This window comes from Mustela nivalis, assembly GCF_964662115.1.
Source record: "Mustela nivalis genome assembly, chromosome: 12".
Classification (NCBI taxonomy): Eukaryota; Metazoa; Chordata; class Mammalia; order Carnivora; family Mustelidae; genus Mustela; species Mustela nivalis.
In genome coordinates, this window is record NC_139031.1 from 41,723,009 (window position 1) to 41,738,217 (window position 15,209).

At 42.0% G+C, this 15,209-nt stretch overlaps 1 protein-coding gene across 5 annotated transcripts in view; it reads right to left on the reverse strand.

Annotated features, from left to right (window-relative positions):
• Positions 1 to 3,888: 3,888 nt before the first annotated feature.
• The window catches only part of BMPER (BMP binding endothelial regulator), a 247,090-nt gene continuing 235,769 nt past the window's right edge, over positions 3,889 to 15,209 (reverse strand). For 4 of the 5 annotated variants that reach the window (XM_082691759.1, XM_082691758.1, XM_082691761.1 and 1 more), the window contains one exon: positions 3,889 to 5,291. In XM_082691759.1, coding sequence (XP_082547885.1) covers positions 5,110 to 5,291 — 182 coding nt within the window. In that variant the 3' untranslated portion in view covers positions 3,889 to 5,109. The remainder of the gene's footprint in view (positions 5,292 to 15,209) is intronic. The other variant, XM_082691760.1, reaches the window with a different exon arrangement.

Here is a 15,209-nt window from a genome sequence, read left to right on the forward strand (position 1 = left end):
CCTTCTCTTCTCACTTCCTTCCCTCTCTGGATGCTCAGAAGACACATCAAAGATGCTTGAACAGACCCAGGCACAGGAAGCAAAAAAGGGCTTAGAACAAAATGCCTGAATGTCCTCAAATTCGGCTTGGGCTCATCCCATTAGAAATCAAGGGGAGTTTGTAAAACCTCTTGGAGGGTGTGAGCCACATTGCAGCAATTCAGGAAAGCTCTGGATTTGTTTTACCCCCAAAGTACCAAAACACATGTTATTCTCTGCATGCCCAGGCTACCTGCTTATTTTTCTCCTTATCCATGAAGGGTAAGTGCCTTAAACTGCACTATCCCTGCGCGCGCGCTTGCACACACACACACACACACACACACACACATCCCTCTTTGCATAGAGCCTGTTGGACCTAGTAAGGAATAAATAGAACCTCTCTAGATTAGCAAGGCTCAGCTGAGGAGTCACTTTCTCTAGCAAACTTTCACTGATGTACTCCCAAACACAAAACCCCAAATTGGGCTTTCTGGGGCTCCACGGCCAGCTGTGTGCTTCTCTGGTTTACCACAAGTCACAAGACCTAAACTGTGATTGTCACAGTATTAAGGCCCGTATCTTCATCTGAATGCTCAGAATGCCTAGGGAACTGAACCAAACACAACCTAAAGAAAACATCTGGATTTGCAAGAGGAATTTCTGTAAATCTGCCTCCTCCCCCTGTTCCTTATGTGACAGCCTGGCACTCATTGTCACCCCCATCACGCAAGCCACAAACTTGTCTATCCGCCTTTCAAGCTCTTACAAAGTTCTCCTCTTTTTATTCTGGTTTTGGGGGCTAATCTCCTCTCACCTGGATTATCTCACGCACCTCCCACCTGCCCTTTTCCCTGAAAAATCCCACCTCCCTCCACTCACTGAGACAAAGCTCTAATCACAGAAGTGCTAGCGGCAAACAGCCCTGTATTTTTACCCCATCCCAGACAAATGTTGTTTTCTGAATGCACTGTGACATAAAGTACTTTGGGAAGTAATGCGCCAAAGAGTAAAACTCAGGCTTCTTGGCAGTCGTAAGAGGCCTTCCATTCACATCTTTATACCACATCATTTCCGGTGCAGCCTTGGTGCCTTGTTCTCCCTCTACCCGGAACACATTTCCTGCTTTGCTTGGCCAGGCTCACTCTGAATTCGCCTCTACGGCTCATGTTTGTGTGGATTTCCCAAGCTTCTCCCCGCCATTCATCTTTTCAAAGCTGGCTGGCTCAAAATTAATCTGAAAGGGAACCACGGTAAAAAGGGATCTCATGCAGGAGTGTGCTGTTCAATCGGTTTAATGAAGCCCGATATAGCAACATGGTTTTAAAGCCCGAAGGGCCCCCTTAAAGGCTAAACGTCTGGGTTCTTAATTCAAGGTCAACATAATCAGCAGAATTGGTCTCGCTTCGCTTCCTTCTTTGTTCATTCTTAGCCACTTGAACACTCTCCATTTTCAGAATTAAAATCCTGGTTTCTGAAAAGATTTTTACTTCAGGATTTAGAATTGGAAACCATTTTTGCTTGCTCCTGAGGGTTATGTTTGGAGGAGATAGCTAATTAAAATATCTTGGCACCTGTCCCCTAAGGCATTTTCCTTCTCCCACACCAGGAGCTTTCCAGCTCACATCTTTAGTATTTGTCAGATCCATATCAATGTGAGTGACAAAGAGCAGCTAAGGAACAGAAACTCAACAAGGAAGAGTGCCACACAGAGCTGTTGCAACCATGAGGCTTGGCTTGATTTTATTTATGTAAGAAAAATTTATTGACTACCTACCAGGTTATTTTTCTTAATTAGGGTAATGTATTCATGGGTGTTTACATTATTCTCTATGTCTTTTTATATGTCTGAAACATTTCATAATAAGAAAAAGTTTTCCAGTCAAAATAGGTTATCCGGTCAACAAAAGCTGGGGAGGAGTCAACCACTGGGCTCTTCTCATCTCATCAGGAGATGGCCTTTACAATCTGGTGGTCAGATACTCAGGCAATACTCAACAAGTTAGAGGGAGACCTTCCACCTGAAGAGTTGATGATTCTCAACTTTTTCATCAATAATTGCTGTTGTCAACATCCAATATTCATTTTTATTCCAAGTTCAAAACTTTATGTTCAAAATCTTTAAAATTCCTATTTTCACAGGGAGACAGGAAAGGACTTCCTCTTACTGAGCACAAGCTACTTGCAATTGGAATCATGATTGTGCTTGTTCTTCCTCAAGGGCATTTGTCCCTCATCAAATTCAATATTCATAGCTAATAGCATAGTTAAAATAAGAATTTTATACATGTAAGTAGCGTGATATTAGCCCATCTTTTAATTTTATATATACTGTGTCACCAACATGAATTACTAGCCTGGGATACATATATATAAATATTCATTTCCACTTCTCTAACCCTGCAGGAGTTTGGCCTTGAGATCCCATTGAAAATATGTAACTAGGGGCGCCTGGGTGGCTCAGTGGTTAAGCCGCTGCCTTCGGCTCAGGTCATGATCCCAGGGTCCTGGGATCGAGCCCCGCATCGGGCTCTCTGCTCAGCAGGGAGCCTGCTTCCTCCTCTGTCTCTCTGCCTGCCTCTCTGCCTACTTACGATCTCTGTCAAATAAATAAATAAAATCTTTAAAAAAAAAAAAGAAAATATGTAACTAAGATGAGGCCACTGCCATTGAAGCATTTGGTTAACCTCCATTCTGGTCAATCATTTGATAAAATCATTGTTCATCTATAGCCATGGCCAAAACCAGAACATGGCAAACGGACCATTCGGCTCATTTTACCATGCTCCCCCATCACAGAGCTGCCTGCTGGGATTAGTAGGCACCAATAACCCTCTGCCCTTTCTGCCTTCTCTTTTTTCTAGAATTAGGAATGAAAAAATTTACAATATTTAAACTAGCCGTGAATAAAAATACATCACACAAACTTGTAATCAAGCCACCCAAATTGCCAGAGTTGGTCCATGAGGAAGAGTCTTCATCTCCTTCACCATGGTCAGACGTGATTGAAAATGCTGGGATAGGGGCTATTAATCATCACTCACTCCTTGGATGAATCACGAGTAGTAAATAACCATCCACAATTTTCCCTTCTGTGGTCCCTCTTTCATAAAGTGAAAACTCAGTGTGAAATGGAAAGGAATTTAAAGATAATCTAAAAGAATTAAAGATGATCTAAAAAGGAACCAATCAGGAGAGGTCCACTGATCTGCCCTATCCTTCCTTTCAGTACAGGGGGAAATACATGAGATTATAAATCTAAGAGTTGTGCGAACTCCGATGGTCTCAGATCTCTGTGCAAGTAATCCCATCAGCGGCAGGGTGTCTCGTTTTCTTGATTCTTAACCTTGCTCATATGCCACCCAGCCTCTTTGTGTTACAGATAAGCAAAAGTGTGGCTCCAAATGCTTAAACAGTGTGGAGAAGGTCACAACTATATTTGGAACCTAAGTCCCCTAAAAAGCTCTCTTTCCAAATGTAGCACTAAAGCAATGACCAGGCTACCTTGGGTTCCAGATATTAAGATATTTAGGACCCATGGAAAACAACAACAACCACATTTTCTGGTGTCCCAGCCAGTCAGTATTACACTCTGTGCTTTATTCAGTTTACTCAAACAGCTGGAGATGTCCCAGCAAAGAATCCAAATTAATACTTGAGCTGTTACGAATGCATGACAGGCAATGGCAACATACGGATTGTCAAAAATTTGGGGATTTGCTCTTCTCTATTAATAGTACTCTACAGAAATTAAGTATTGTAGGTTATATAAAATATGTCTAAATAAAGCCGTTATAAAATTGATGAGCCCAAAGTTGATATGGTTTACTTATGAAGTATAACACAGCACATCTTGGAAGAGAAAATACATTGTTTTAAATATTAAGCCCTTTATTGACTACACTATAGAACATAGTATTTTTAGACATGAGTAAGTTTGGTTTTGTTGACATTTTCATTTATTAACTGAAAACAAAATTCAGGAAGCTCACGTGATGACCAGTAGTAAACTACCAGTAAATTAGAGCAAGTACAGAGACCAGTCTTTGTTTGGACTGACGTTAAATCAACTGGTCAGTAAAGGCTTTCTGCATAATAATTATGACATACTAACAGTCTCCAAATAGCACTGGACTAGGATCCCCTGGAATTAATTAGTGATTTTCATTTTACACATGGAATAGTCACACAAGGTAGATGGCTTACATCAACTCATTATATTTGCCCATCCTCAATTGCTCTAAGATTCAAAGAAATGGTTACTTTCTCTTATGTTGTGCAAAAGTTTCTCCAAATATCTGCTCATGCTCAATAAAACTAACATATCACCCAAACATTCTTTAATCTCACTGTGACATATAAATGGACATCCATCATACACACATTCATAATTAGGTGACTCAAAGAGTATGCAAAGATGGCAAGAAACCATTCAATTCTTTGGCTATGCTCGACTGACAAATATATATTTCTTGGCAACAAGCCAATCGGTTTTGGAAATAATATTGGACCATGACCCAAGAAAGTCTAACAACCTATCCCTTGCTTTCCATGCACCATTAGGACCTGTCACCAATCACCAGCCATCTCTCTCAGGCATACATTCCTCTTCTTGGAAGCATGAAATGCCCCTGGATAACTTTGCCCTTCTCCAGAGAAACACATTTTCCACTAAACTGCAAGTCTTGATTCAAAGCTAAAATTAATGCAGGCAGGCAATTTGGGTTTCTTAGAAAACTTCTTAAAAATGACAAATGTATGTGATGTTAAAGCCATCCAATATGTCTGCATGCTGCCTTATTAAATTACCAACACCTGGTTTATTTATACAATGATTCCAATGGCTTACAGGTTAGGATCCTAGAAATAATACATGTCTTATAGCAAAAAATATACATATAATAATCCACCTATAGTTTATATAAATGATGAAATGTTTCTGAATATATCTATATATCTATATATGTACACATATATACTCTCTGTGTGTGTATGTGAAGAATCCGCACACAAATACTGCAGTCCTTCATTGGCTCTTCCACTTCAGTGTCAAGGACACCAGGTTTCAAAGTCTTAAGAGCAGAACAAAGGTCACCGCTGAGGACAGAGGACTGGCTTGATGCACCTTCCCTTGTGAAGGACCAAGTTTGCTGGACAGTGGCAGCCTGCAATGCATGGCTTATTGCATGGACCGATCTCATTCCAGTTGTCACAGGTCTTGGCACATCCTGGACCACAGGTATCGTACACAGCCCCATGCTTACATTGGGTGGCTGAAAAAAAAAAAAAAAGGCAGACACGGGTGAGACATGGAGAAACAGCCACGTCAGTTCAACCCCAGCCCCATGCCATTCTGCAGCCTCGTGTCAACCACTGCTCCAGCCCTTCCACAGCACAGATGCACTTTCGCATTTTAACAAAGGAATAACCAACCTCGGACCTTCCTCAAACACTCTGGGTATCACTGGCACCTGAAAAAAACAGTATCTAAGGTCCACCTGCTGGGCTAGTGAACCTCAAAATAAAATAAAATGGAAAGCTTTTTATTCCCAGAGAAGACAAACTATATATTAGTAAAGCTCCCAGGAAGTCTATGAGGTTATTTGGTTATTGAGAGCAGTCTGGAAAATCAACTCCAAATAGTGCTGAAAGCTATCAAGTTGTGATGAATAGGAATATTTTATGCAACCACATCAATATTCAAATACACAGAATTATACATACAGGGAAAAAAAAACCCCTGCCAACGATACGTGACATATTTTAATCATAGTAATCAATTTGAGGCAAATTAGAACAAGAGTGGGATAAAAACCAAGTAAGGAAAAATGAGATGAGTACCTGGAGAGAGGGAAATACGTGGCTGGCTGGCCAGAGAATATAAAAATGATGATCTAGCCAAATCACCACCCATTTGCTATCTTTGTTTACTTAGAGCTAAAATGATTCTGACAATACTCTGAGAGTTCCGGAAAATTCATGAATAGATTTGTCAGGAAAAAATGCTGCAAACCTTCTGGAAGTTTTATGACATACAAACTTTCCTATCTGGGTTATTTTCAGGGATGGTCAAAGAAGCCCCCACCCCCCATTCTCATGAAGAGGAAGGTAGAAGAGGGGCTTTTCAAGAACACCAGCAACAATCTAACCTTCCTCTGACATTGCTCCAAACAAAATGAATAGCAAGGCAAGACGATCTGTTGAAACCTCTCTACTACAGCTTATGTAGTTTGCAAAATAATACCTCGTAAAGAATCACATAATTCTAAAACTGAAAAGTTGAACTGGCTTTCAAGCAAGTGCACCTTAAGCTCAATCTTTCCAATTAGAGATTTAGAGTTACCATGGAACATTCATGTTTGACCATGTCTAACTTACAATAAGCTAGTAGGAGCTCTCTCTGTCCCAAGTTCTGATGGCCAACCCCTCCCTTGCCTCTTTAGGCCCAGGAATGATCACAACCTCTCTGTTATCAGGGAATGATAGAATAAAAAAATAAATGGTCTTTGTCCCTACTTCCTGTCACACAGCTCCTAAAGTCCATGGAATCTCCAGAGTAATAAATGTATTCTGTATGCTAAAGACATGGCGGGTGGCTAGGGGACCCTACATAGCTTCAGGATGGGGGCTGGTTACCAAAAAAAACAAGGTCTGATTAGAAGGTTGCAACTTTCATCCCCACCACCCAAACTCCAAGAAGGGGAGACGGGGTGGCTACTGAGTTTATCATCAGTGGCCAATGATTTCATTGACCATGCCTGCATAAGGAAACCTCCATAAAAACTTTTAAATGACTAATAACAAGGTTCAGAAACCTCCAGAGCTCAGGAACATATCAAGATACTGGGAATGTGGTGTCCTTCCTCCACTGGGACCATAACTCCTTCGTCCGGACCCTTTTGTGCCTTGCTATATGTACCTCTTCGTCTGTTCATTTGTATCCTTTATAACAAACCAGTTAGTAAATAGTGTTTTCCAGAGTTTTGTGAGACATTTTAGCTGTTAAGTCTGAAAAGGAAGGGGAATTTTAAGAACAACTATCTCCCCCTACTTTGCAGCCAAAGCAGACAGAAGTGAGGGTAACCGAGAGACCTAACACTTGGAACTGGCATCCAAAGTGAGGACAGTCTTGTGACACTGAGCCCTTAAGCTGACAGTCTGATACCAGCTCTGTGTAGTTAGGGTCAGAATTCAATTAAATTGTAGGGCGCCCAGTTGGTCTCTGGAACTTTGGAGAATTGGTTGGTATGAGAAAAACCCACACACATTCAGTGTCGAAATATTGTGAGTAAAAACAGCTCATTTCCAGGGCACTGGGCTTTTCTTTGTTATTCTCCTACACCTGATTTATCCCTTTTCAAGAAGCCCATCTATTAAAATTACCTCAACTAGTAAATGTGAGTGTGCCCTTTGTTTTCTGACTGGATCCCAAGTGATATAGTAGATAAGTAAAAATTTACTGCTACTTGTTAATGCTACATTCCCTAACATTACCACTACCATGTAACCTTATTGTTTCAGCTTTTCATGATTTAATTTTATTCCTTAGGCTACTAGGAACCTCCTCTAGTAAAGCCAAGCCTGAGACCCACCCTCTGCCTTGATCTCGTGCCATTATCTAGCTTGGTGAGTGTTAACTACCATCCAGCCCATCTTCCACGGTTCTAGACACTTCCCAGTTTGTTTTTCCACCTCTCTTACCTGGATGAGCTCTTCCTTCACTCTCTGCTCAGAGCACCTGCTGCCCACCTCCATTCCTGCCTTTACAATGTGCAGCTGTACTCACAGGTTTCCTTGTCTTCTCTCTCTCTCCCATTAAATCTCAGCCACTAGAGGGAAAGGCTATCTTGTTTCTTTATTTTCAGCAACAGTGTGCTGTTTAACATGCAGCAGGTAGTCAGAGGCCTACCGAGTGCTATATGGATGAGTGAGTGGGCAGAGCAACACAACTCTTCCTTTAAATCTTGCTTGCTTTTCTGACAATCTTTTGGCTTTTGACAGATCCCTTCAAAAAAAAATTTTTCCCCTTTCAGTGGCTAACGGAATATCCTATATATTATTTATGTCTAACAATTTGGAAACATCCTAGCTGAATAGCATATTCACCCACAATGACTATTTCCCTGTGTTGTTAGGTTTTCCACTGAAAATTAGAATGATCAGGGAGCTTCCTGATGCCTGACATCCCTCCCCCCAAAAAACCTAGCCCAGGTAATTTTCATATGCCATCAGAACTGAGAACATATCCTATACACAACCCTCACATCCATGCTTCAGTCACTGCAGAGACTCATGCCTTTTTAGCAAATGAGAAAGCAACTATTTCTTAAGTGGAAGGAAAAGCGCAATGAGCGCTCCTGTTGTTTCCCACCGCCTGCCACCTAAAACCCTACCGGAGCTCCTCCGCAGACTCAGAGCCCCCATCCTTCCTTACTGAGGGGTTCAGGTCACCGACACAAGCACCCATACGTCATTTCCCTGTCGCCGCTCCACCGCATCTACACCCATCCTTGACTTGCCACTCCTGAGAGTGGGTTCTGACCCCTCTCGTCTCCATGAACTTGCTCTTTTAGTTGTTTGTCCTTTTCATTGCATATTTATCCTCTTCTCTGTTGGCTCCATCTTCTAAATATTACAAACATCTTCAGAGCAATGCTAACCTTTGATGAAAAAAGATTCTGTAACATATCAGACTTAATGCCTTCTTCCTTTTACCTCTAAATCTCATTAGAGAGTTTATAGTCATTCTATCCAATTCCTCTGCAATTAATCAACATTAATAGACCTGTTTTTCTCAGCTACCACTTTATTGAAGCAGTTCCCACCAAAATTTTTCATAATGACTCTGTCTACTGATACACTGGTAAGCCCCATTCTCCCATAACCTTTCCACAAAATATTTGGTGTTACTCTCTATCTTATGACACTGAACCCCCCAGTTTCTAACACCTTAAGGACACCTTCTATCCTGCGTTTGTCTACTTTCTTCTTTCCCTTACATTGTCTTGCCTTCTCACTCTCTCTCTCTTTCTATCAGCTACTACAGTGCCATCTCTAATTTCTAGTTCTGATTCTCTTCCCAATCTCATCATTTTCCAAGTCTTAATTCAAATGGTGCTTCTTCCAAGTAGCTTCCTGGATCGCCCCCAAAATATCCTTTCTCTCTCTGCACCCCACAGCACTTTTCATGTTAAAGTTATTTGTTTGTTTTAATCCCCAGTTCCAGTGCAGCTGTAGTTCTTAATCACAGATTCTCATCACAGTCCCTTGAGGATCTTTCAAAAGGTATTATTCCTTAACCCCATTCCCCAAAGATTTTTGCTCTGAGTCTACAGTGGGGCCCGAGCGGCTGTAGATTATAAAAGTTCTGGGTATGGCCTGTCATAGTTACCAATGTCAAGGACCCATGGTTGAAAAAAGTGAACTGTTGAGGCCCTGGTCCTATGGGCAGAGTCCTTGTCTACCATGACCCAAGGTTCTGGCACAAGGCCAAGCACAGAGGAACAGCTTAATAAATGTTAGTGCCTGTTGGATGATGATTTAATCTTAATGATGCTCAATCCATCATCTCATTTCCCAGTGTGGATTACATTTGGCTGGACTTGAGTTCATTTTCCACTCAGCTGCTTCCAGAAAGCCTCTTTGAACTCGCTTTACCCGCCAGATACTTTGCTTCCCTTTAAATCTTGCAAAGATCACTTATAACATGAAAACTTGATAGAATTTCCTCTTTCTACCCATATTCTCTCCTTTTCCCACATGCTCTCATAAACATGATCTCTCTCATGTTCTCCTCCTCTCTCTGACCTCTCAATGATTCCTTCTAGCTCTAGCACTTAACTTACTGATGTTCTGCTATGACATTTCACCTTTGACTACCTGAACACTGATTATTTCCTTCACAATCTATGACTAGAAAGTAGAACGCAGAAAATGGAGAACTACTAGGAAAAAAGCGGGGGGCTCTTTTCTCATTGAATAAATACCATTTCCATTTCAGTTCAAATTAATAAATCTCTCCCGCCTATCTGCCATGTGGTAGGCATTTTCTTGGGCCAGGGAATCAAATGTGAGTAAGATATCATCTTTGATCTCCAGTTACAGGAGTCTGGGCATACAACCAAACAGGTGAAGGTGACATGTAAACAGATTCTTAATAAAATGCAAGAGGTACCATATTAGATCACTGGAGCAAAATACTATAGAGGAGTAAGAGGGAGACATCACCCCGACGTTGAGGGTAGGTCAGCATCTAAGAAGACCTCAGAGAACAGAGCCCACTTAGGTCTTAAAAGGTGAGTAGCAACTGTCAGACAGGCTGTGGTGGGAAGAGTTGCCCAGGTAGAGAGAGGGCAAGGGCAGGATGTGGGCAACAACAAATTGTCTGGCTCAATCAGGGAATGAGGATCCCAGTTTGGTAGTTGGGAGCACAGAATTTGAGGAGGGAGAGACGGGGAGACAAAGGAAGACAAGCAAGCAAGGGCTGTAAGTCTCGGCAAAGGGGAATCTTGTGAGGGTTTTAGCTGGGGGATGATGTAATTACATTTGCCTTCAAATTGATCATCAACTTTTATATGATCCTAGAAAGTGAATACTGACTCAGACCGTTTGACCCTTCTGTGAATTCAAAATGATTTCTAATATATAATAGGCAAAAGATAATTTTTTAAAACCTAAATGTGACCAATATGCACATAGACATTTAAAAAAGGATTCATCTGGTTAAATTAATTTTTTTAAAAGCCAGCAAACTACCGAAGTGATTAGGGTTGGCATGTATTTGTTCTCAAGAGGGCACACAAGCAGCCACTGTGTAACACATACAAGCAGCAGTGTGTGTTACTTTATGTGGTAGCCCATAAAAGCACTAGGTGTTGGCTTTATCTGTAAATTCAATAAGCATGGCTCTGCGCCCTCTGGAACTCAGCTGTCTTCAAGTCCCTCTACTGGTGTTAAAGATGACCATACTGACTTTATCCCCTAAACTGTTAAAGGAGGCATCCAGTTGGCCAAGGAAAAGCTCATTGTGTATAAGGAAAGCAGTTGCTACACAGAAGGGGCTAGAATCACCCGGAATTTGTAGGGAAAAAAACAAAACAAAACGGGAAAATGCTCATAGAACCCAGTAGTCTATATGATGTGCTACAGAAAGATACACACCACTTTGAATATCCTAGCACCTTTCCCACTTATAAGATGTATCATTGAAAGTGCAGTGACAATTAGCATCAGCTACAGGGAGGTGGCGGAAAATCCGCTAAGGATAGCCAAGTGAAATGCGCAACCTAGATCACAGCAAAGTTAAACTCAGAGATTACCAAGTGACCACCATCAGTGATAAGACACAAATCAAGAGAAATCAGAAAGCTCTACATAACAAATGTTTGAACAAATTCATTAATGTTTACAGAAATATGCAAATAAATATATATTCATATTCAAATGTGTTTTTCTGCAGTGCTCTTGCTGGTCTGTTTTCATAATGATGAACAACAGAGGCTGTAAAGCAAATTGACCTGAGTTTCATTCCCAACTTACGCATTTTCTAGCTCTGTGACTTGCAGCCAATCACTTAAATATTCTAAACCTCAATGTCCTTATCATTAAAATGTGGGCAATAGAATGTTACCACATAGACTATAATGCAGATTTAACCAGATAAAATATCATAAAAGTACTAGTGTAGTCCTCAGGGCAAAGGAAATGCTTATAAAATGGTGAATATTAATAGAAAGGGTCATTATTAAGCTTTTATGATAGACCTTCGTGATGGCCCTTTGCACAGTGTATTGTACTCGGTAATTCACATGCTAAACCTCGGTGCCATCTGTCCTTTCAGCCACATGGACACTTCCTGCTGGTAGTCATGATAGGGCTAAAACCCACTCTAGCCTTGCAAATGTCACTTGCTCTTTCAGAGTTTCTAGCCTGACTGGCTTCTTATCTGTTCAACTCCCAAGCTTTTTATTCTGGAAGATTTCTCTTCTCTGTATTAAGTGGCCGTAAGTGCTGTCATAAGTCAAAAGATCTGGGAGGGGATAACCGGTGGCTCAGTCATTAAATGTCTGCCTTCGTCTCAGGTCTTGATCCCAGAGTCCTGGGATCAAGCCCTGCATTGGGCTCCCTGCTCAATGGGAAGCCTGCTTCTCCCTCTCCCCCTGCTTGTGTTCCCTCTCTCTGTCAAACTGTCAAATAAACAAATAAATTGTAAAAAAAAAAAAAAAAAAAAAAGGAAGAAAGGAAGAAAGAAAGAAAGAAAGAAAGAAAAAGATCTGGGAGCTGAAAACAAGGAAGGAGTATTCTTAGGGTCTTCAGTATTTCTGATTAATTGGAACTGGATCTACTGAAAGGTGCTGCATGTCTCTGTATATTTATTTTCATTTACCAGCTGCCAATCTGTGGAATCTTATTGTGTGTGTGTGTACACGTGCATGTGTAAGGGTTCCCCTGCAACGGTGCAATCAGGCCTCACTCAGATGGGTCCATTAATTTTAAGTGGTAAATGGAACCTTTCAAGAGCCATATTCCTTGTCCGTTAGAAAAGTGATTTTAGCTCCTGACATTTGGTCCCTGAGATCAGGATGCCGGGGGAAATGCGCCGTCCTCAGATACAGTGTGTGCCCTCAGATGGGGCTATACAGAGCTCCGGGCCAGGAAGAGAGTGTTCCTAGGTTGTGTATCTAATATAAGCCTTACCATGGCACCCCCACAGCTAATAAAGTTTATAAGGTTCTGCAGAGCTCTAAATCACAGAGGGTGGAGGGATGGGGCTAGCCTCCATATATCTCGATCATTTTCTGATAGATGTGAGGCAAGGAGGACTCAAAGGAGAAAAAGGGAACCCGGACTATTCAAGATGCACTGAAAGGACAGGTCCCTCAAAACATCACCTTCACTATGCAACCCCGCCCTGATACATTAGGTGAGAGCTAAGACATTTGGTCTTACTTTTTAGGAGCCTCCGCCACACCTTACTACTGAGCTAGGGAAACTGAAAGACTTCACAAAAATCTGCATTTTGCTCCGTTTTCTGTTTCTATTCTTGCTAGGACCTGCACCTCCCACCATGCACATGTCTTAATGTAAGTCCTTGTAAGGGATGAGGAGTTAACTATTTCTTTGGAGTCTTCCGGCACAAATGGTGGTATCTAAGAAATGATAGGGCGAGGTCATCATGTGCATATACCAGACCACGAGCGCTAGACATCGTGAAGATGCCAAGACACCCTGATTCCAGGGAATGAGTGACTCATGATGGACACTTGGACCCTGTCCTTGTTCTGACCAGTTCCTACATGCCTGAGAAGACATGTGCACCAGATCACAACTATCAGTAAAGACTCCAGACTCCATGCAAAGATTAGACTCATCCTCCATTTCCTTTCTGAGCCTCCCATATGCTCTGTCTCTATCTTCCATATATATATATATATCTTCAATAAACTCCGCTCTCACTTCCGGCTGGCTCATGTTTGCTTTCCATCCTGTGTGAAGCCAAGGACCATCTTGGTTGGTCCTGCAGGATCCCTTCTGGGTCCTTAGGCCTGGCCTGCTGGCATTATGTAAGTTATTTTTATCAATCAATACTCCTTTGAGAAGGGTGGCATCAACAGAGAGGTACTCTTGCTGTGGAAAGTGAACTCAGATACAAAGACTGGACTTGGGTTTGCAGAGGAGAGCAAATTCCAAAAGAAAAACCAGAAAGTAGTAAAAGGGTTTGGTGCTTTTCAAGGACACAGACTAGTGATTTTGTCAAGCGGCAGCTTAGAGAAGTTTTAGTAACCCCAAAATACCTGTCATCATCTCCCCTCAAAGCACCCAAATAGGCATAAAAATTAACTCAGTGGTTTCAACTTTGGCTGCAGGTCAGAATGACCTGAGAAACTTTTGTTTTAAGATTTTATTTGTTAATCTGAACAAGAGAGCACATTGGGGAGGGAGAGTAGAAGGAGAAGAGAATCTCAAGCAGACTCCACACTAAGCACAGAGCCTGATGTGGGGCTCAATCCCAGGACCCTGATGTTACCTCACCACCTGAGCCAAAACCAAGAGTCAGACACTTAACCGGCTGGCGCACCCAGATGCCCCTCACCTGAGAAGTTTTAAAAGCTACAGAAGGCCAGTTAAAGCAGGATATTTGGGCATGGGACCGAGGCATAGGTTTCTGGTTTATTTTTTAAACTCCCTAGTGACTCCAGTGTCCAGCCAGATTGAGACCCACTGGTCAAAGTAAACAAGATGGCCATGCACTGAAAACACAGCTTTAACACAATTCTTCTAGCTAGGCCATTCTCCAACCAGATGACCACTTCTGCATTCCAATACAGGCATTCTAGAGTTAGCAGTGCCACCAACTGCCATCCTTCTTAATATGAGAGCTAAGGTTATTAGGATTAGCCTAGAATGAGGGCAAACTCCAGGCTCTTCATTCCAGGCAAAATCTGGCCCTTTTCAGAAAAATGTCTGCCAACCCTTGAGGTAAGTGACAAATATTCAGTCATCTCATCTTTAAATCTGAATAGCATCAGCTGCTTCTATGAGTTGGACACTCTTCCAGATGTCTCATATATACATCACGGATGCTTATCACTCTGTGTAATAGATACAATCGTAAAATTCCAAGCTATAGTGGGAATCTCTCTTCTTCTCTCCCCATACACTCCCTCCATCTTAATCCAAACCACCACCGTTCACCACCACTACGGCAACAGTCACCTGCCTGGTCACCTGCTTTCAATCTTGACCCAGCCCATCTATTCCCCCCACAGTAGCGCGGACACAGGGTGAACTGTGGAAAGCAAAACGAGGCTTGCTTAAAGCCCAGCAGTGGCTCCCACTCCTCTTAGAGTAAAGGCTACCCACCTTCCAGAGACCTGAAAAGCCCTGACCAATGCAGCTGCCGCTTCTTTTCCACCCTCCTCCCCTCGCAAACCATGCTTGAGCCATACTGGCTCCCTTCCAGTACAAAAGCATGCTATCTTGTTCCTACTTTGCGGCAATAAAATATGTTTTTTTCTGCATATAATGCTTGCCCTGACTCCCTTCGATCCTTCCAGACTCAGCTGAAATGTCACAGCCACAGAGAAACTTACCCTTGTCACCACCTAAGGAGTCACCCACTCCCTCTCCATTTGCTTTCTTTGGCTCTTCCTTATTTGCTTCCTTCATCACAGTTAACATACTTGGCAAGT